The sequence below is a fragment of the Hyperoodon ampullatus genome (genome assembly GCF_949752795.1).
Source record: "Hyperoodon ampullatus genome assembly, chromosome: 5".
In the NCBI taxonomy this organism is placed as follows: Eukaryota; Metazoa; Chordata; class Mammalia; order Artiodactyla; family Ziphiidae; genus Hyperoodon; species Hyperoodon ampullatus.
The window spans coordinates 88,463,139-88,485,403 of NC_136918.1; the positions used below are offsets into that span (position 1 = coordinate 88,463,139).

The following is a 22,265-nucleotide window of genomic DNA, read 5'->3' on the forward strand; positions in this document are numbered from 1 at the left end:
CAGCCACATGATGTCATGTTAACACTGGGTATCAGTGCTGAAGATTTTTCCTCTTACAACACGTATCCAGGGATTCAAGGTCTTCCTGATGCTCACGCTACTCTAGCCCTGTCAAAGCAGACACTGAGGGTACCCTGCAAGCTCACACAGTCCTAAAATACGTAACCATGTGGCTCATTGTATGCACAGGTGGCTAGAGAGTTCACAGTAGTTCAAACCACTGGAATATCATGATCACAAAAGAAATAATCTCACAAGAGGTCAATTTAGGACTACATAAATTTCTGTTTTTGTAAAGTCAAGACTTTCTAAGCTCTACACTGGTAATATGGTGGAATATAACATTTTACCTCCAAAGTTTTAGAGAAATGAAAGAACAAAAGATTTTAAATAGGTCTTCTAATAGGTCTTCCATCAATGCTTACTAATTTTCTCCCAGCCAAATATAGAAAATGAGACCATTGACTTCAGGAATGTCTTAGTGGAGAAGCAGAGCTCCAATCTTGCCCTGTCTCTCAATTAGGCAGTTCTTTAAGGCACCAATAGTTAAAGATGTTAGTAGGATGTCAGTTTGCAGCTCTACTGCTATGTGGTGTGCAGGATGGATGATGCTCCAGTGACTGAGGACTGTATGACCCTCAATATGAAATAAACTGAGTCCCCAGGTGGAACGTTCACCAGTTAAGTGAATACCTTCTGAAGGGAAAGAGTTGATTATGGCTCTGAATTTACAACAAGATCTGAGTTGGGAGGGTCCTAACTTTATTGAATACCATGACCTCTTATGATATGAAACAAGGGATTACATTTAGCATTGACAAAATTTTATTAGTTGAATTATAGGAATACTCTTTGTTCCAACAATCAGACTATACTTTCACAGAACTGAAATGTTTCTCACTACTTTTTACCTGGCTAATTCTCATTCATTTTTCAGATTTTAATTTTAAATATATCCTCAGAGAATCCTTTCTTGTTCCCCAATTAAAATCACAGCTCTCGGGCTTCCCTGGTGGCACAGTGGTTGAGAGTCCGCCTGCCGATGCAGGGGACACGGGTTCATGCCCCGGTCTGGGAAGATCCCACATGCCGCGGAATGGCTGGGCCCATGAGCCATGGCCACTGAGCCTGCGCGTCCGGAGCCTGTGCTCCGCAACGGGAGAGGCCACAGCAGTGAGAGGCCCACATACTGCAATAAATAAATAAATAAATAAATAAATAAATAATAAAATCAGAGCTTTCTGTTAGACTCTGGCAACACCTTGTACTATACCATAAGATGTGTCACAAATAAACTTAATTGTATGATTATTTATTTACTAAATATCCTCTATAATAGATTATAATCTTCAGGAGGCAAGTGTTTTCCCAACAACTGGCACAGTACCTGACAAATGGTAGGTACACAGTAAATACTTATTGAGTGAATAAAACATAAAATTAAAAAAAATGGTAAATGACTCACCAATGATATGGATATGATTATTTTTAGTAGATCCATTGGCAGTTATGGGAACTTCTGAAAATGCTCTGGCTATGCTGGTGAAGGTGTCACCTAGCGATATAAAGGGGATATCGGAACTGATCCTAATGACCATCTCCACCTGGTCAAGAAGTGTAAAATTGTGATTGGACTTCACTTGCTATTAGCAAGGGCTCAATTTGAATGGCCTAAATGCTCCTAAAATATTATCTGCAAATTTTACTAAGGACCAATTTACGCAGGACTGGTATCCTAGGATCTGTCTAACAGTTACCAAAGAGTGAAACTTCCTATTGGTTTTAAAAAAAAAGAGAGAAACAATACAGCACATAAAACAAAATAATATCTGCTAAAGAATCTCCATGAGAAGTGGTTATGGGAAAATGTCTGAAGTTGGTGTCATGGAAAGATGAGGCTTATCCATAGTAGCCCAGGTTATCAGAGGTCCAATGAATCAAAATACTGATTCTTCCCACTCTAATATGTTTGATAAGATCAATAAAAATTCCTTTGCAACATCTGAGTAGACAAATCCATGTCAACAAATCATTCCATTTTCCAATGGAAAATTAAAACTTAAAATGCACTTTAATGGATTTATTTGGCCCCCAAATGCTATTATGTAGATTTCATTTTGAAATAAAATAGAGACAAATCTAAGACTTGGTCTCTGACTATCTTTTTTGAGTGACTGGGAAGAATTTTGGTTCCATCCATTGTCAATTTTTTATTTATTTATTTATTTTTTTTGCGGTACGCGGGCCTCTCACTGTTGTGGCCTCTCCCGTTGCGAAGCACAGGCTCCAGACGCGCAGGCTCAGTAGCCATGGCTCACGGGCCCAGCCGCTCCACGGCACGTGGGATCTTCCCGGACCGGGGCATGAACCCGTGTCCCCTGCATCGGCAGGCGGACTCTCAACCACTGCGCCACCAGGGAAGCCCCCATCCATTGTCATTTTTATCATCACTGTCGTTTTCATCAAGATGCACTTTTAAATGCCTGAGATTGGCTTCGTTCTCATTTTTCCACCTCTGATCAAATAAAGCACACCACAACCTTCCCTGACACTAAATTTTCCCTAAGTGCTCACCATGAAGTGTCGAACCTGCCCTTGAGGGGGATGAAATGTACGTTTCACTGGGCATCCATGAAGCTGCTAAAGGAAGAAGATAATGGAAAAGTTAATCTGTATAAGACTATTTTATTGTCTCTTCTTGACCTTTAATTGAACCTAAAATTTCAGCACACATTAGAATGTCCCAAAATAAAGTGGGAGTTGAGGGAATCCTTGTGGTCCAGATGTTTCTAATAGGGAAGGTTTTGATCACAGCCATTTAAAGCAGGAAGAAGAAATGGAAGAAAACACTAGGAGAGGTTTTTTCCAGCCCCACAGAGTGTGTTGTGACTGTTGTCATGTCTATCCCACAGATGAGCTAAAAGAATGAAAGCCCAGGTGTGTTACAGTGGCCTTCAGTAAAGAAAAGATACCAGTAGGACTTTTTTTTTTAACATCTTTATTGGAGTATAATTGTTTTACAATGGTGTGTTAGTTTCTGCTTTATAACAAAGTGAATCAGTTATACATATACACATGTTCCCATATCTCTTCTCTCTTGCATCTCCCTCCCTCCCACCCTCCCTATCCCACCCCTCTAGGTGGTCACAAAGCACCGAGGTGTTCTCCCTGTGCTATGCGGCTGCTTCCCACTAGCTATCTATTGTACATTTGGTAGTGTATATATGTCCATGCCACTCTCTCACTTTGTCCCAGCTTACCCTTCCCCCTCTCCATGTCCTCAGGTCCATTCTCTACGTCTGCATCTTTATTCCTGTCTTGCCCCTAGGTTCTTCAGAATCACTTTTTTTTTAGATTCCATATATATGTGTTAGCATACGGTATTTGTTTTTCTGTTTCTGACTTACTTCACTCTGTATGACAGACTCTGGGTCCATCCACCTCACTACAAATAACTCAATTTTGTTTCTTTTTATGGCAGAGTAATATTCCATTGTATATATGTGCTACATCTTCTTTATCCATTCATCTGTTGATGGACCCTTAGGTTGCTTCCATGTCCTGGCTATTGTAAATAGAGCTGCAATGAATATTGTGGTACATGACTCTTTGAATTATGGTTTTCTCAGGGTATATGCCCAGTAGTGGGATTGCTGGGTCATATGGTAGTTCTATTTTTAGTTTTCTAAGGAACCTCCATACTGTTCTCCATAGTGGCTGTATCAATTTACATTCCCACCAACAGTGCATGAGGGTTCACACCCTCTCCAGCATTTACTGTTTGTAGATTTTTTGATGATGGCCATTCTGACTGGTGTGAGATGATATCACATTGTAGTTTTGATTTGCATTTCTCTAATGATTAATGATGTTGAGCATTCTTTCATGTGTTTGTTGGCAATCTGTATATCTTCTTTGGGGAAATGTCTATTTAGGTCTTCTGCCCATTTTTGGATTGGGTTGTTTTTTTGTTATTGAGCTGCATGAGCTGCTTATATATTTTGGAGATTAATCCTTTGTCAGTTGCTTTATTTGCAAATATTTTCTCCCATTCTGAGGGCTGTCTTTTTGTCTTGTTTATGGTTTCCTTTGCTGTACAAAAGCTTTTAAGTTTCATTAGGTCCCATTTGTTTATTTTTGGTTTTATTTCCATTACTCTAGGAGGTGGGTCAAAAAGGATCTTGCTGTGATTTATGTCATAGAGTGTTCTGCCTATGTTTTCCTCTAAGAGTTTAATAGTGTCTGGCCTTACATTTAGGTCCTTAATCCATTTTGAGTTTATTTTTGTGTATGGTGTTAGGGAGTGTTCTAATTTCATTCTTTTACATGTAGCTGTCCAGTTTTCCCAGCACCACTTATTGAAGAGGCTGTCTTTTCTCCACTGTATATTCTTGCCTCCTTTATCAAAGGTAAGGTGACCATATGTGCGTGGGTTTATCTCTGGGCTTTCTCTCCTGTTCCATTGATCTATATTTCTGTTTTTGTGCCAGTACCATACTGTCTTGATTACTGTAGCTTTGTAGTATAGTCTGAAGTGTAAGCTGACATTATTGTTTGACCATGAAAACTGAAGTGTCAACAGCGAATAAACAGACCCCTGTGGTTACAGGACTGGTTAGCTGCTAGGTGAGTCCTTTTGACACATTCAGAGGCAAACCTTCCCCTTGAGTGGATGGCAGCAAATTCCAGCAGCACATATGGCCTTTGAAATAGATATATCAACTCATTTTGTTTAGCTCTCCAACTCTGGCAAGAAAGTTCCACTTCTTGGCAGACTCCACATATCTGTACCTGATAACATGCCTATAATGTAATGTAAAGTAAAATAACTACAATAGTATATGGTTATAGTCAGTAGAAAAACATTATGCTCATTTATTTAAAACATTAGTATACATGATTTTCCCAGCTGAATGCTTTCTTTTGTGTCAAGACCAAAACAATAAGCAAAATCAAAATAAAATAAAACAAACATTAAAACCCTCCTTAGCCTGACCCTTTCTTGTTTTCTCTCTAGATGCCAGTGGCAGTTACAGCTGCAGACAAAGGTATGTTACCAGGCCTTTTGGAAGAACTGAAAGTCACTGCTTTCTGGGGATTGCTCACAGGACAGTCTGCAATAGCTGCTCCACTTGGGGTCACCCCCCCAGGTTAGGGTGATTTTGTATATAGCTATTTTGAGTTTGTCTAGGTCAGGGAGATGTTCTTATCTTCAATATAGTTCTATGAACCTGTACATGTGATCTTGATCCTTTTTGTTCTAGACAGAATGCCAAGGTCTATAGATGACAATGGACTGGGTACTTTTTTAATGCCAATTTTTAATGTTTAAGCCATTAAGCCAGGAGTTTGATTGACAAAGAGCAAAAGCAACTAAAAAGAAATTGGAGCCAGGCCTGGATTTAGGTAAAATTATGAAGAAGGCAGTTCGTGCTGGATAACCTTACGGATTTTTTGCCCAATATGGTGTCTCCTTTACTTCCTACTTTTAGGGCCTGATGCCTTTATTTCTTATCTCTTCAAAGTCTGTTTGCAAGAAAGGATATGATAAATTAGATAAATTAATTTATGCTAAGATATGAATGGTTTAACAAGTGCTATCACCTTGAGAGAAAAGGGTATTTAAAAAAAGATTTTCTATTTTATGTTTATTATCAGCGAGTCAATATAGAACACTTGTAATGATCAGTTACATGTGGATACCAACTGTTTTTTCATTAAATACAGAGTGCCAGTCTTTTCTGGTCAATTTTGATTTTCTCCAAACAAGAAAACCAAACATAATACAATTTCAGGAGATGGTAATACCATCAGCGTGATCCATCCAAATTGCAAAAATGGCAATACTTAACTTAAAATCATGTAAATGATTTGACCATTTCATAAAATTTCTTGTTGGCCTTCTGTAAACTTTTCAAGTATAAAAAGATCTCAAAATATGTGTGATAAAACTGAATTACAAAATCCACTTTGGAAAACTAGGGAGTTATTTTTCTGATTTTGGTGTTAAGATTTTTCAAAATCTTAAAATTAAAAAAAATAAAGAGGAAAATGTGTTGAGAGAGGTGAAGAAAAAGAAGCTTCCAGCTGATAGACTTAACATATCTGAAAATATATTAGTAATGTAAAGGAAAAACTTCAAGAGCAATAATATATTACAATTAAGAGCGTTTCAGCAAGATTAAGAGATGGGCAGTGCTTGTATTAACTGCTCCCATAGGAGAGAGGTCTTTCTGAAGAATACCAGTTTATAGAATCCTCAGTAAGATAGAGCTGGCTATCTCCAGTGATTTATCTTTCACTAAAACAATACTTTTTCTAAAAGCTCACCCACTGCATCATTTAGATATCCAATTTTTAGGATGTGTGAAACACTGGCTACTCCATCTGCCATTCTTAAGTCTCCTTGGGAATCTCTCAGCAGAGTTAAATTATTATTGTCCTTTAATTGATTGAAATATTCTGTGTTCTTCAAGGTATCATCATGTTTGTTAAATATATAGGTTAATTCTCCTTTGAGAACACATTTTCATCAAACTCCATGAATGAACACTACTTTGACATTTGGATGATAAACACCAGATTGATGGATAACGTCCTTAAGTACATCACCATTATTGGTTGAAAATATGAACATAGGGATATGGTGTGGTTAGAGTTTCTCAAATAAATTCTTATATCCCTCCTTTAGCATAACATCACAATTCCTTTAAATTTAGCTTTTGATAAAGGTTATTCGACAAGGAGACTCTGTGAACTTAGCATACCATTCTACCCTAAAAGGGTACTTCTATGGTAAAAACAAGATCAACTTTGATAGCATTGTCTTTTTCCTTGAATTTCAATAACATTTTTTGACATTCATTTGTAACCAGCTTACAGTTCTCAATAATATTATGACATGTTAGGCATCTTTCCCTTTGTAGGAAAATCCTTACTGTCATATAAAAGTCCATGATTATCTGGTTTGGCAGCTCCTCTTTTGACAACATCACAGAGAATTTCTGGTACTCTTATAGGGTTCTTGAGGCAAACTGAACTTTTCTAAAATTCTGGCATGATTTTTACATGTACAGACTTTATATTGAGTAATCAATCTTCCTTAAGACACTCTGATTTCTGCCCTTAATTTTGTCCTAGAACAAAGGCATAGGGTGGCAAGCAATAATCATAGATGCAGGGCTTGGACACAGAGATCTCACTGATCTTGGTCTTCTGCCTCAACTTTTTCTTCAAGGGGAATATATACTGGGTCAGCATCACCTCTTCCATCAGGATGCAAATACTGGCACCAGCTACTGTGTCCACTCTTGCCATGATCACTTAGTCCATAAATTGGACCCCCTTATGCTCTTCCTAACAAAGATGACATTTATGAGCTTTGGAACTGTGGGGCTTGTGTACTAACTGTGAAGAACATGGAGCCCCCAGAAATTGGTATTTTAACAGAGGATAGAATTTTAACTCAGAGGAATAAATCTTTAATTTGAGGCTGACCTAATGAGGAATTAGGTGACAGAATGGGAGCAGAACAGTGTTTTAGATAAAAGGAAAATGGAAATAGATGTGATCTGAGACATATAAGATTTTAGAATTTGAAAATAAGAATGGTGAGTTTAGAGAATCAGCATCCTGGCCAACAGGGAACGGAGGGACTGAAGAGATTATGGTGCAGCCTGACACAGGGCCCAGCATCATTATAGGTCCTGGCATTGCTGTGTCCCTGCCATTGACCCTCAACTCCTCAACTCTGTCTTCTCCATCACCCTCTGCCTATGGAAAGTAGAAGGGGTTGTTATGAAATTATTAGGCAAAACTACCAGGAACTTGAGGAGAAACAGCCAGGACCAGGGACAGGATAAGAAATGCACTTGTACGATTTAAGAAGAATATGTAAATTTTGAAGAATATGGGATGCAAGATCAAAGAACAGAATAAAGACCTCATGTGAGATTGATAAGAGGTACTCTGAGGCCTGTGTGTGTGTGTGTGTGTGTGTGCACGCACATGTGGTGACAGTGAACTTGATGATTTTGGTAATGGGATAAATTGACTCATATCATTTTTCTGCTTGCCTAACTTAGACAGACAAACTGATTTCAATGTGGCTTTAGGCTCCACTGGGCCAGATGGATGGCAGGAAAAACCAGAGAGAAAAAAGTAATTAAGCTTCAATTTTCTGCTCCATGGCCTGATCACCTGTGTCAGGATGAAAATGTGTCCCAGGATGTTATTAAGCTCATACATTTTGGGTATTTAGAAGTTCAGATTTGGTATCCCCATTTCATAGATGGTTACAGTAAAATATGCATTACTGTTCTACACTGTAGGAAATATGGAAGCTGAACTAGGATTAGATTCCAACACTCTTGAATCGCAGCCAAGACCTCTTCAAGTTAATAAATAACAAAATAACAACAAAAGAATATATTAAAACATACACTAATAAATTTATGGTAAATGCAATGTACTCAGAACTTTCTTGTGACATCCAAATATATATGAGCTATACAAAATGCATGTATAAGCAAATATTCCATAGAACGTGTTCATAAATAGCAAGGGCCCTAGAAACACTGCTAGTGGGTTTATTTCACTAGAAATCCATCCATTATCATTCTTTTTTTCCCTCTGAACATTTCATAAATCTATTGAAATAAACATATTGGAAGAAAAAATCCCATTACCAATGCCTGATACGAATCTTGCCAAATGCATCATCTAATATTGGATGTCATATTGCAGTCCAATCCAATGAGTAGAAACATGTTTCAAAAACAGTTTGGGACTGAGCAATCAATATTAACTTGTTGGATCCTAATGTGTTTTTGTGAATGATCGTAAATAGAGCAACTCACTGTGGGGAATTTTTTCTCTAAGCTTATGGATGAAAAATGGCAAATGGTTAACAAGATCTTCTTGCATAAATAAAAATGTGGGTTTTCACTGCCAGGAAAAAAAAATTGTTTGTTGGGTTTTAGAGTCCCTTCCTAGATTTCACAATTTCTAAGGCTATTTTTATGGTAAGAATGATAAAGAGATGTCTGAGGATAGATGAAGTTTTCAAGTGGGGAAGGACAGAAAATGTGAAGGATTACAAGAGTTCATTTCATTAGGAAATCTACTGAAAAGACCAAGAATATACTTGTGTAAATTAGGAAGCACTTTCAAGTAAGACCCTTTCAATTTTCTAGTTTCTGGGGCAAAAAGTACCTTGGGTGGCCTCTATGCTTCATATTGATGTGATGCACGGGATAAAAAGGATTTTATTCTGGGCACACATGCTATTGTAATAACAATTTAAGTAAAACAAATAAATAAAAAGCTCAAAACTTTCAATTAAACAGATCATTTCTTTTCACTGTGTGTGTGTGTGTTTTCTTCCTTGCCCAAATGTACACATACCTTTTCAATCATTCGACAAATATTTGCTGAGCACCTACTGTTGCCTGCCACTATTACAGATGTTAGAATACTACAGTGAACAACAGAAAAGGGTTTAGGTCCCTGTTCTTGTGTATCTTACATTCTAGTATAATTTCAATAGACAACCAAATAATTCAAATAAACAAAGGAAAACATCTGATGCTAATTAAAATATGGGATAATTTATATGCAATCATAGCATAAATTTAAGTTGGAGTCCAGCTTTTTCCTATAACATTGTCCAATAAATTTTTATCCCCATTGTTACATGATCTACTTTCCCTGTAACCAAGAAGTATTAATTCATTTATTGATTAAACAATATTTGTTGAGCACCAACTCAATACCATGCACTATCTAAGGCACTGTGGATACAGGTAAACAAACAAAAAAACACTCTCATGGAACTTTCTTGTATTATAGTATCAAGAGTAAAGGGTGACAACTAGTGTACGTAGAGTTTCAGCATAGTTTATTATAAACAACTCAATTTTATGTTAACAGCAATTTATGTTTAACATCGGATAAATGTTAATCTATTAAGTATGAGCTTTCATCCCCAGTCTAATGCTTTTTATTATCAATTAATATCTGATTGTTAAAAATTTTCCAGCTTCTACCCTTTTCTATGTAGCTTAGTACATTTTGGCTATTGATTTTTTGGCTTCATAATATCCATTGAGTTATTATCTCATCCTACCCCCAACTCATACACACAGATTTTGGAATTATTATAAATAACACTATAAATATTTACTCCCCATCCCATCCCTTGTATGCCCATTCAAAAGCAAACGCTGTTCTGAATGTTGTCTATTATTCACTTACGTGTATTTTAAATTTTTATCACTTATTATGTCTAAGCCATATAGTATTTGGTTGTACTTGCTTTTAATCCTAGAGATTATCATACTAAGTGAAGTAAGCCAGCCAAACATCAGAGAAAGACAAACATCATATGATATAGCTTATATGTGAAATTAAAAAAATGATACTTATTAGTGAACTTATTTACAAAACAGAAATAGACTTACAGATGTAGAAAACAACCTTATGGTTACCAAAGGGGAGGAGAGGGGAGGGATAAATTAAGTGTTTGGGATTAAAATATACACACTACCATATATAAAATAGATAACCAACAAGAACCTACTGAATAGCACAGGGAACTATACTCAATATCTCATAAAAACATGAATGTAAAAATAGAATATATATTTATATATACGTATAACTGAATCACTTTGCTGTACACCTGAAGCTAACACATTATAAATCAACTGTATTTCAATAAAAATTTAAAAAATTTTTAAAATTTTAAAAAATAAAATTTACTTTAAAATATCATTCCATATATTGTCACTTGGCATTTACTTTTTTGACTCAATACAGTGTTATTAAGATTCATTCATGCTGTCATACGTGGCTGCCATTCACTCATTTTTCATTGCTCCATAGTATTTTATGATATGACTATATTACAGTTTATTTATCCACCCTCCTAACTATGACCACTTAGATAATTTACAGTTTTTTTGTTATTATGAGTAGTGTTTTTCCCCCAACATTTGTGTACATATCTCCTGGACACACGTAATAATTTGTTTTTGTGGGGGGTATTTATCTAGGAGTAGAAGTGTTGAATTGTCTGCTATGAAACTCTTCAGCTATAAAACATAACGCCTAAGTGGTGGAAAGAGATGGTACCAATGAATACCCTCACCAGCAACATATAACAAATTGTACTGATCTACATCCTATATAACACTTGGCAATTCCAGACTTGTTAATTTTTGCAAGTTGATTATGTGTAAAATGACTTCCTGAATTTAGTCTTCACTGGCATGTCCTGATTGTTAGAGAGGCTGAGAATCTCTAGATGTTTTCTAGCTACTTGTGTTTCATCTTTTGTGATGTGCCTATTTGTTCATTTCCTACTGCTTTTTGTCTTTTTAAAACTTGGTTTGTAGGCATTCTTTATATATTCTTGGTATAAAGTTTTGAACCTTTGCTAACTATATATTCTTGATCTTTTTTCAAATATGTGTGGCAAATATCTTCTCCCAGATTATAGTCTGCCTTTTTAAAAACTGTCTTTAAGGACTCTTTTGATGAAAAAAATTTTCTTAATATTATTGTATTCTAATTTTTCAATTGTTTTTATGGTTAGTGTCTTATGTCTCTTCTTTAAGCCCTTTCTTACCCCAAAGCCAGGAAGAAGTTCACCCTAATTTTATTACATGTTCTAATATTTAGCTTTTTGACACAAATATCTTAAACTACATGGAGTTTATTTTTGTGTACTGTGCATGGTGGGAGTGCATTTTAGCATGTTTTTCTTAAAAAAAATCAATGTTCCTGGGTCCACTTGCTGAACAGTCTCTTCTTTTTACAGTACTCTGCATGCCATCTTTGACATACATCTAGGTTACACTGCCTTATGGATTTCTTTGTGTGCTCTCTCTTCTGATACTGCCTTTTCATTCCTGTATTTGGGTACTGAGTTCATGGGTGTCTATTATATTACCAACGTATTTGTTGAGAGAAATGCGTTACATTAAATTATAGAGCGTCATGCCCAGACTAAGAATGAAACTGTGTCATGAATTAAAGATTGTGATTAATCTAAATCTGTGAACCTGAGGTCCATAAAAGAGATAAAATAAATAAATTATGCTCAAAGAGCGATATTACACAGGTTCCTTTTCTCTCTTTGATTTATTTCCTAAGGACAAGTTCCCAGCAGTGAGATGACTGACTGAGCCAGTGGGTATAAAAGACTTTTAGACGTTTTCAATGTACAACTTAAATGTTTTTTAAAAGGGACATACACATTTACTCTGTGGCAAAGGGCCCGGGAGTTAAATTCAGAAGTCCTGCACCTGTGGCATCCAGGTTTCTCTTCACTTTAGCCACATCCTTTGATGCTTCCCACAATGCTGATCTTTGTCTTGTACCACTAAGAGGCAGTATACTTCCTTTTCAAATCCTGTCAATACCTGCTAAAGCAGCATCAGCAGACCCTGCTGCTACTTGGTCAGATGACAAGTAACAAACCATTTCTGTGTCTCACACTTGGCTCTCTCTTTTCCTTTTTTTTTTTTTTTTTTTTTAGTGATACTCATATTCTAGCTAGTTCCCTCTTTCCCCAGATCTACTGATAGTTTGCTTTTTTATCTCTACGTTACTCAGATGTTGCCTTCCTCAGTACGGCCTTTCAAGACCACTCTATTTAGAAGGGCAGTGCCCCTTCACCCTTGATTCTCACTGTCTCCCTTCTCTGCTTTATTTTTTCTGTATCACTTATCACTATTTTTCTGTCTCTCTTCCACCAGATTTTGGAACTTAGGTCTGTTTTGTTTACAGATATATCCCTAGCAACTACAACAATGCTTTAAACATTGTCAATGCCTTGTAAATATTTGTTAATATGATTATAAACAAAGCACACAGTAGCTGTTCAATATATGTATTGGGTAAATGAATGAGGCCCAGAGTACTCCAAGGCACTCACAGTTACACTTACAGTATTTGGCGTCTTTCCCACTGGAGGTCCAGGAGTAGTTGAAGCTTCGGGTAGTCAGGTCGTAATTGCTGGCTGAAAGACAAAATTTTCAGAATTCCACTTTCTTATAAGGCTGTAATTTAATTTTACTTTGATGTGCTGAATTTTTAAACTATATGACTTTGGGGAAATCTGAAATTGAAAATATGCTTTGCTACACGGGAACACTAGCTGGCATAATAAGCAAAAGTCTGTAGTTTATGTTTAATGCCAACTTGTCATTGATTTTCTTTCTTTTTCTGTTCTTGTCACCAACTCAGATCACTGGGAGTATTGTCAAGATTAGTATTACCTTAAAAATCCCATGACAAATGAAAATTACAATATAATAACAAATCACCAACCCATATTTTTAAGATTACAGTGATTGGCATTTTAGTATAGTCACCAGATTATAACTTGCCACAGAGTAACTCAAAACCAAAATATCAACATCAAATGAAAAAAAGATAGCATTTTGCCCAAACCTCAATATTATCATAGCTGTAGTGTTGTGTTGTCTCTTTTGAGTCACATGAGGAAAGCCTTGCTATACTCACTTTGAGCACTTGGAGGGGTGACATTTGGAGTCGACGTAGTCACATCTACAAGGGCTGTTGAAGATGGAGCTGGATAACCTACTTTGAAAAAAAATTCCCAAATTGTCATAAATATTTACTTTCACATGTTTAAATATGCCACTATGCTTAACAAGGGTGGTACGTAGAGCATGGAGTGTTAAGGGTTGGAAAGAATCTTAGTGAATACATACTCTAATGGCTTCATTTTATAAATTAGGAAACTGAGTTCAAAAGTTCTATGCTTGTGGTTACACACCCAATATTCACACTTTCAAAATATATTGTTTTAGCGTCTCCTGTGTGCAAGACTATTCGACATGCAATGAACAATGAAGACAAGGTCCTCACCCTCATGGAACTTATCTTGTAGTGAATCTTCACATATAATATTTTCACATACTAAATATGGTTTCATATTTACTTCAATTCTTAGCTTTCAAAATCATCTCCATCTTTATAAGCCATCATATTTCCCATTCTCCTCCCTCTCTTCCCCCAAAATGAAAGACTAATTCATATTCATATGAAAATATCTCTGGATATAAAGCAAGGTAGATTGAAGAAGAAAAATACCCTACCACAGCACACTGAAACATGTTTATGTCTCTAGGGAAGACAAATCTTTAATAGATTTTTTATTTATATGTATTTCTCCTTTGTTCCAAAACATGTTCATGGTGGCTTACATAAATATGCAAGTGCAAGAAGATAAAAGAAGTGGATAGAAAGAGAAACCAAGGGCAAGGAAAAATAAAGTTAGAAAAAGAATGTTGAGTTTTGTTGAAACCTGACTGGGGATATTACATAAAATGCATTCCTTGATGTAGTGTTCTCTTAGTAGATATGGACTGCACATTTGGTCAGAACTGTTTAGTAACAATGTTAAGAAATAAAAAGTAAGGGCCTCCCTGGTGGCGCAGTGGTTGAGAGTCCGCCTGCCGATGCAGGGGATACGGGTTCGTGCCCCGGTCTGGGAGGATCCCATATGCCGCGGAGCGGCTGGGCCCGTGAGCCATGGCCGCTGAGCCTGCGCATCCGGAGCCTGTGCTCCGCAACGGGAGAGGCCACAACAGTGAGAGGCCCGCGTACCACAAAAAAAAAAAAAAAAAAAAAAAAAAAAAAAAAAAAGAAATAAAAAGTATATGTTATGCCATTGGACTTCCCTGGTGGAGCAGTGGTTTAGAATCTGCCTGCCAATGCAGGGGACACGGGTTTGATCCCTGGTTTGGGAAGATCCCACATGCCGCAGAGCAACTAAGCCTGTGCGCCACAACTACTGAGCCTGTGCTCTAGAGCCCATGAGCCACAACTACTGAGCCCACGTGCTGCAACTACTGAAGCCTGCATGCCTAGAACCCGTGCTCTGCAAAAAGAGAAGCCTCCGCAATGAGAAGCCTGTGCACTGCAACGAAGAGTAGCCCTTGCTTGCCACAACTAGAAAAAACCTGCACACAGCAACAGACTCAACACAGCCAAAAATAAATAAAATTTTTAAAAAATCAAATATCTATAAATATATATATATAAAAGTGTATGTTATGCCATTGATGAGTATTATAAGATAAATACAGTCAATTTTTAAGAGAAACACAGCTATTCTTTTTATTATGATTAAAAAATTTTTCTCCCCAGTCTTTATAAAAAAGATACTGTAAAATGTGTACAATATTCTCAACAATATCCTTACAGTATGGCAGCCAATATGCTCATTCACCCTCAAGCTTTAGTTAGTAGTGAATAGCCTGGCAACTTCCCAGGTACCTCAATTCTGGGAAAGCGCATGCCTTAAATAGAAAACATGGGTAATCAAATCTCTGAAAGAAGTATATATAAGATAAATAAATAAATGGCATTGTGGTTCATAAGAAGCTCACATAAGAGATGACCAACAACAATCATTTTAGAATATAGCCTAGCAATGAACACCAAAGACATACTACATACCAGCTCCATGAATACAGTTAGATACGGGGAGATGTGTTATAGGCTGCCTCACGTGATGCTGTATGAGGAACGAAGATGGGCAGCCAGCAGCAGGATGGGCAGAAAAAAGTGTTTTAAAGACAAGATATGCACAGCTTCATTTATTCAACAAATACTTATCGAATTCCCGCTATGTACCAGTATTACTGGTTGGCCACCAAACCCAGTCCTCTTCTTTCCGGCACAGAGAAACTACACTTCCTAGCCTCCTGTGCAGTTAGGTGTGGTGGCCGTGTACCAAGTCCCAGGCAATGGACTGTGAGTGGGAGTGATGGTTGTCACTTCAAGGCTTGTCCTATAAAATATCCCACATACGATCCTCCATGATCTTTCCTCATGTGCTATCCAGGTATTATGACATAGAGTGACTTGGAAGTCACAACTTAAATGTGATAGAGCTGCCACAGCATGGGTTACAGAACAGAGTACTCAGCTACTTGCTTGTCCTTTTATTGGTTCTTTCTTTTAGGATAAATAAATTTGTATTATATCAAGTATAAATGAACAAAATGAAATGTTGGAATTTGTTGTTACTGTAGTTTGTTTTCTTTCCCTCACAAATAGTATAAAGAGAATTGCAGTAGAAGATAAGTACTATGGTAGAGAAAACTGTGGCACGCTGGTGGCAGCCAACGCTGCTTGTTTCTCTGAGCTGTTTTCTTTTGTTTTACTTCTGTTTCTGAAAGCAATCCCTTCCTAAAGCCTGACCTAGAGATTCTGTAACTATAAGAGGACATATGTATCTGTCAATCTCTTGACATCAAGTACAGCATTTTAAAAGACTTGCCTTCATATTCCTTTCAGTCAAGTCTTTAAAAGATTTGTATTACATATTTCAGTATGCGAATAAGCCATACTTGCTTTTTGTCTTTTCTGTTTTAAGGTTATGTTTACACTCACAATATGGCAAAACCTCTTCAGACTTCAATAGTTGGTTTTATATTATGAAATACCACGTAGGCAAGTAATACGCCAAACCCAGTGATAGACAGTTGTTTGCTTTGTTTGCTGGTTGTTTATTTCTTCTTCAGTTTGAATGTTTATTGTTATTTAACCTTGTACATGTCCAGAGGTACAAAATAATGATCCTTGGTTTCCAGGAAAGAAGAAGGGGTTTAGAGGAAAACACTGCTTAGTACAAAATGGCTTGCTATGTTAATTCATAAACTGCCATGAGGTTAGATGAGATTTGAAACCTTTTGAAGCCCATTTCTATTAAAACTTAAAATGGGGCTTCCCTGGTGGCGCAGTGGTTGAGAATCTGCCTGCTAATGCAGGGGACACGGGTTCGAGCCCTGGTCTGGGAAGATCCCACGTGCCGCGGAGCAGCTGGCCCTGTGAGCCACAACTACTGAGCCTGCACGTCTGGAGCCTGTGCTCCGCAACAAGAGAGGCCGCGACAGTGAGAGGCCCGCACACCACGATGAAGAGTGGCCCCTGCTTGCCACAACTAGAGAAAGCCCTTGCACAGAAATGAAGACCCAACACAGCCAAAAATAAAAATAAATAAATTAAAAGAAGGCTCAACATTAAAAAAACCCAAAAAACAAAAAAAACCCCAAAACTTAAAATGCTTTTTCACTAACGTTAAAAATTACTCCTTTATGTTATCACTAGAAATTCAATGAAGTCAGAAGACAGCTCCAATCAACTCAGAAGACAGTTCTGAGTTGGATGGAGGCAACAGAGACGTGTTCTATAAGAGCTAATTCTGGTTGGCTCCTTATGACATTAGGAAGCAAAACCCAATCCCTTAACCTGGACTCTTGCCATCTTCCCAGTGACCATCCCTCTCACTGCCAAAGAAGGAAAGGCAGGGAAATGCTAGAGGCCCCATATGGATTAATTTGGGGAAAATATTGAAATATTTTCCAAACAATTTAATTATTTAACATCGACTACTATGTGCTAAATAAAAAAGACAGGTGAGCAGTTGTGATGTAAGTGGAGAATAAAGGATAAAATGGTAATGACAACAACAAAAAAGAAATATTGATTTGGTCATTGCTTCCTCCTTCAAGGAATTAAAAAATACAAGTAAAAGTATTGATTTATTTCAAGATTAATTTTGATCACTGGACCCTTCTTTTGATCCCGGCCTACTTCTTGGACTGGACTGTGTGAGCCTTAGTTTTAGAGTTGCTCTTTATGCATTTTTACATTTCATACTCTTAATAACCATGTGAACTGGAAAATATTACTTCTGTTTTTTTTAATATAAGAAAACAGTATTAGAGAAGTGAAATAACTTGCCCTGGATAACAGAGCTAGTAGGTGGCAGAGATAAGAATTGAACCCAAGCCTGTCTGACACCAAAGATTACATTCAATCCACTCTGGTAGCCTTAAAGTGTAATTAGGCTTTATGGTTTATCACAGGCTATTGAATATAGTTCATTGTGCTATATAGTAGGACCTTGTTGTCTATCCATTATACCCAATAGTTTGCATCTGCTAGTCCCAAACTCCCAATCCACCCCTCCCCCAGTCCCTCTCCCCATTGGCACCCACAAGTCTATTCTCTATGCCTGTGAGTCTGTTTCTGTTTTGTAGATAAGTTTATTTGCATTCAATATCCTGTGATACACCATAATGGAAAAAGAATACGAAAAAGAATGTATATTTATGTATAACTGAATCACTTTGCTGTATAGTAGAAATTAACACAACATTGTAAAACAACTATACTTCAATAAAATAAAAATTTTTTTTAATTAAAAAAAAAGTATAGTTAGCCTTGTTAATAGCATGGAAGGAAATGTTAGAGAGCCCAAGGCAGATTAATTGGGGGAAATCTTTGAGAACCAAGGTTTAGCCATGGAAGAGCTTAGTCATGGTCCCTAACACACAACCACTCAAAACAGAAGGCCTTTATATCCTCTGCTTTTCTCCTCTCTCCTCTCTCCCATCATCACCTCTTAGTTTCCTGTCATGAGACTACCCAGTCTTGTGCCTTTTTCTTTAGGGAGCCTTCTTCTGCTCTTTCTAAAACCCTTCCCTTGTTAATCACTTTCTTCTCTGTACTTTAGAAAATATCCTTACCCCACTCCCAAATGTTTATGGAGTTATCAATACTTACTGAGAACCATGTGTTATCACTGTTCTAGGCAATGGAGAGACATCAGTAGACCAATCAGACCAAAAAATCCTGCCCTCATGGGATTTACTTTCTTGTGGGGAAAAGCCAGACGAGTAAATTATACAAGATGTTAAAAGACACTAAGGAGAAAAATAAAACAGGGAAAGAGGACAGGAAGTGAGATAGAGGGTGTTACAGTTTAAAATGAGTTGGTCATGGAAAGCCCCACATTGAGAAGGTGACATTTGAACAAAGACTGGGAGAAAATGAGGTGTGAGCCATGTGGATTTTGGGGGGAAGAATTTCCAGGAAGAGGGAATGAGTGAAAAGGCCCTGAAGTGGGAGCACCCAGGTCATGTTGGAGGAACAGCGAAGAGGCCGATTTGAGTGGAGCCCAGTGAGCGAGGGGGAGAGTAGAGTAGTGGGAATATAATAAATTGGATGTAACATGTGACCTTTCAGGCCAACTTTATAGATATCTGCTTTTTCTCACTGCCCACTTTCCTCCTCCACTCATAAGACCACGATCATGGGGGGTTTCATTTACATCTGAATCCATCTCAAGTAGAAGTAGACACATAATTCTAGTATTTTTTTGTTTTTATTAAAACACACACACACACACACACACACACACACACACACACACACCAAACAATTTATAAAGACAGACTGGTTAATTTCTCAACCACTTCATTTCCTACCTTGGGTTCCTACCATGTTCCCAAAGGGATTTAACGGAACTAATAATAAAACGTAACATTTTGACACTATGAACCAGGTACTATTACTACCTGGTATTTTACATGCCGAGTGTCCTCTGTTGCTTTTAATAACCCATTAAGGAAGGCAGTACCCATGCTAACACTCTTCCTTTTCTTCCTTCTCTTGTCTTTCCCCATTTTCTTCAAGCATCCTCACCTTGGCCATGTTTTTAGAACTCTGTTTATTACTTGTCAATCCATCACACCATTGCCAAGAACTACAGCTTTCTGTGGACCATTTCAGTGGGTAAACCATCACCTCATCATGTTTGCTTCATTTTCAATGAATTTATTTTATTTTACTTACAAACTTTTTAAATAAAATTGTATATGTGTACACATGATGATTTGATATACATATACATAGTGAAGTGATTACTATACTCAGCCCGTTAACATGTTGTCTCTTTTCACATGGTTACTTTTGTGTGTGTGTGTGATGAAAGCATGTGAAATCTACTCTTAGCAAATTCCCAATATTCAATACAGTATTACTAACTATAGTCATCATGCTCTACATTTGATCTCTAGACTTACTAATCCTACTTAACTCCAACTTTGTACACTTTGTGCACTGGGGTAGTTACACTTTGTACACTTTGTACACTGGGGTAGTGTACACTTTGTACACTGGGGTAGTTACCCCAGCCCTGGTAACTACCATTCTACTCTTTGCTTCCATGTATTTGACTCTTTTTAGATTTCATGTATAAGTGAGATCATGTAGTTCTTTTCCTGTGTCTGCCTTATTTCACTTAGCATAATGTCCGCCACGTTCATCCATGCTGTTGTATATCATAGGATCTCCTTTTTTAAGGTCAAATAACATATATATATATGTATATACATATATGTATATATATACATACATACATATATATATATATACACACACACACATACATAAATATATATTTTTTATCAATGGGGACTTAGGCTGTTTCCATATCTTGGCTACTGTGAATAGTGCAGTGAATATGGGAGCACAGATATCCCTTAGAGGTGGCTTTCATTTCCTTTCTGTATATACCAAAAAGAGAGGTTGCTGGATCAAATCATAGTTCTACATTTAAATTTTTGAGGAACTTTGAAAACCATTTTCCATGTTTTTCATACTGTTTTCTATTAAAGGCTACATCAATTTACACTCCCATCAACAGTGTACAAGGGTTCTCTTTTCACCATATCCTTGCCAACACTTATCTTTAATTTTTTGGATGACAGCCATTCTAACAGGTGTGAGGTGATATTTCATTGTGGTTTTGATTTGCATTTCCCTAATGATTAGTGATGTTGAGCACCTTTACATATACCTTTTGGCCATTTGTATGTCTTCTTTGGAAAAATGTCTGTTCAGGTCTTTTGTCCATTTTTTAGCAGGTGGTTTCTTGTTTTGCTATTGAATTGAATAAATTCCTTATATATTTTGGATATTAACCCCTTATCAGATATATGATTTGCAAATATTTTCTCCCAATCCATAGATTGTTTTGTTGATTGTTTCCTTCGCTGTGCAGAAATTTTTTTTAGTTTGATGTAGTACACTTGTTTATTTTTGCTTTTGTTGCCTGAACTTTTGGTGTCATATCAAAAAAGTCATTGCTGAGGCCAACTGATGTCAAGGAGCTTTCTCTCTATGTTTTCTTCTAGGAGTTTTACAGTTTCAGGTCTTATATTTAAAATTTTAATCTATTTTGAGGTGATTTTTGTGTATGGTATAAGAAAAGGGTTCAATTTCATTCTTTTGCATGTGGATATCGAGTTTCCTAAGCACCATTTATTGAAGAGACTACCCTTTCTCAGTGTGTATTCTTGGTGCCTTTGTTAAAAATTAGTTGACCATATTTGCTTGGGTTTATTTCTGGGTTCTCTATTCTGTTCCGTTGGCCTACATGTCTGTTTATGCATGTACCATACTATTTTGATTACTACATCTTTGTAGTATAGTGAGAAATCAGGAAGTGTGATACCTCCAACTCTGTTCTTCTTTCTCAACATTGCTTTGGCTATCTGGTGTCTTTTGTGAATATGAATTTTAGGGTTGTTTTTTTTCTATTTCTGTGAAAAATGCCATTGGAATTTTGATAGGGACTGACTGAATTGAATCTGTATATTGCTTTGAGTAGTGTGGACAATTTAATAATATTAATTATTCCAATCCATGAACATCAGATGTCTTTTCACATGTTTGCATGTCTTATAATTTCTTTCATCAATGTTTTATATTTTTCAGTGTACAGATATTTCACTTTCTTGCTCAGATTTATCCCTCAGTATTTTACTCTTTTTTGATGCTATTGTGAATGAGGTTGTTTTCTTAATTTCTTTTTTGTTGTTGCTGGTGTCACTGAATTTCTTTTAATTTTAATGGATAATGCAGAGCAGAATTTTCAAATGGGACTCTTTGTACCTCCATTTTAGGTGAGGTCCCAAAGGCTAAGAATGATATTACAGGGCAAGTCATCCTCACTTCTAAAGTAGAGTTTTAGACCACCTAAACTCTTAGGTACACCTAAACATGTACCTTGGCCTCCTGTCTTTTCCTAGGACATGGAAGGACATGTGAAGATAGAGTAGAATGGGTTCATCAGTTCTGGTCCATCATCCACCTCAAGGCTATGTAAGGGGATGAAAGCAGCCCTGGTGAGGATTTCTTTGGAGAGAGTTGGGGTGCTATGAGTCAAGTCCCTTTTCATGGACGAGGAAAAGAAGAATATGTTCCCTTAGCTTAGTCCAAGTGAAGTGTGGGTTCAAGAGATCACTCAGAGCTCTTGACCTGTGTGTACTGGAGTTTGGGACAAAGGGGGCTAGTGCCCTACTCAGGCTAAAGAGGCTACATTGGGAGCCTATGCTTAAGTCGCAGTGCTAAATGGGCATAGAGAAGAGAGA

The 22,265-nt window shown here is 37.0% G+C and overlaps 1 protein-coding gene and 1 pseudogene across 2 annotated transcripts in view; both read right to left on the minus strand.

Moving 5' to 3' along the window:
• CD96 (CD96 molecule) overlaps positions 1 to 22,265 on the minus strand; it is a gene marked incomplete at both ends in the record, with an annotated part of 79,850 nt that overhangs the window by 3,559 nt on the left and 54,026 nt on the right. Inside the window, 4 exon segments of the mRNA XM_079705405.1 lie at positions 1,466 to 1,555; positions 2,575 to 2,637; positions 12,953 to 13,024; positions 13,531 to 13,608. Of these exon segments, the coding sequence (XP_079561531.1) occupies positions 1,466 to 1,555; positions 2,575 to 2,637; positions 12,953 to 13,024; positions 13,531 to 13,608 (303 nt within the window).
• On the minus strand, positions 6,302 to 6,956 carry LOC307053170 (cytosolic 5'-nucleotidase 3A-like; annotated as a pseudogene). The gene has a single exon. The product of its transcript is annotated as a cytosolic 5'-nucleotidase 3A-like (transcript).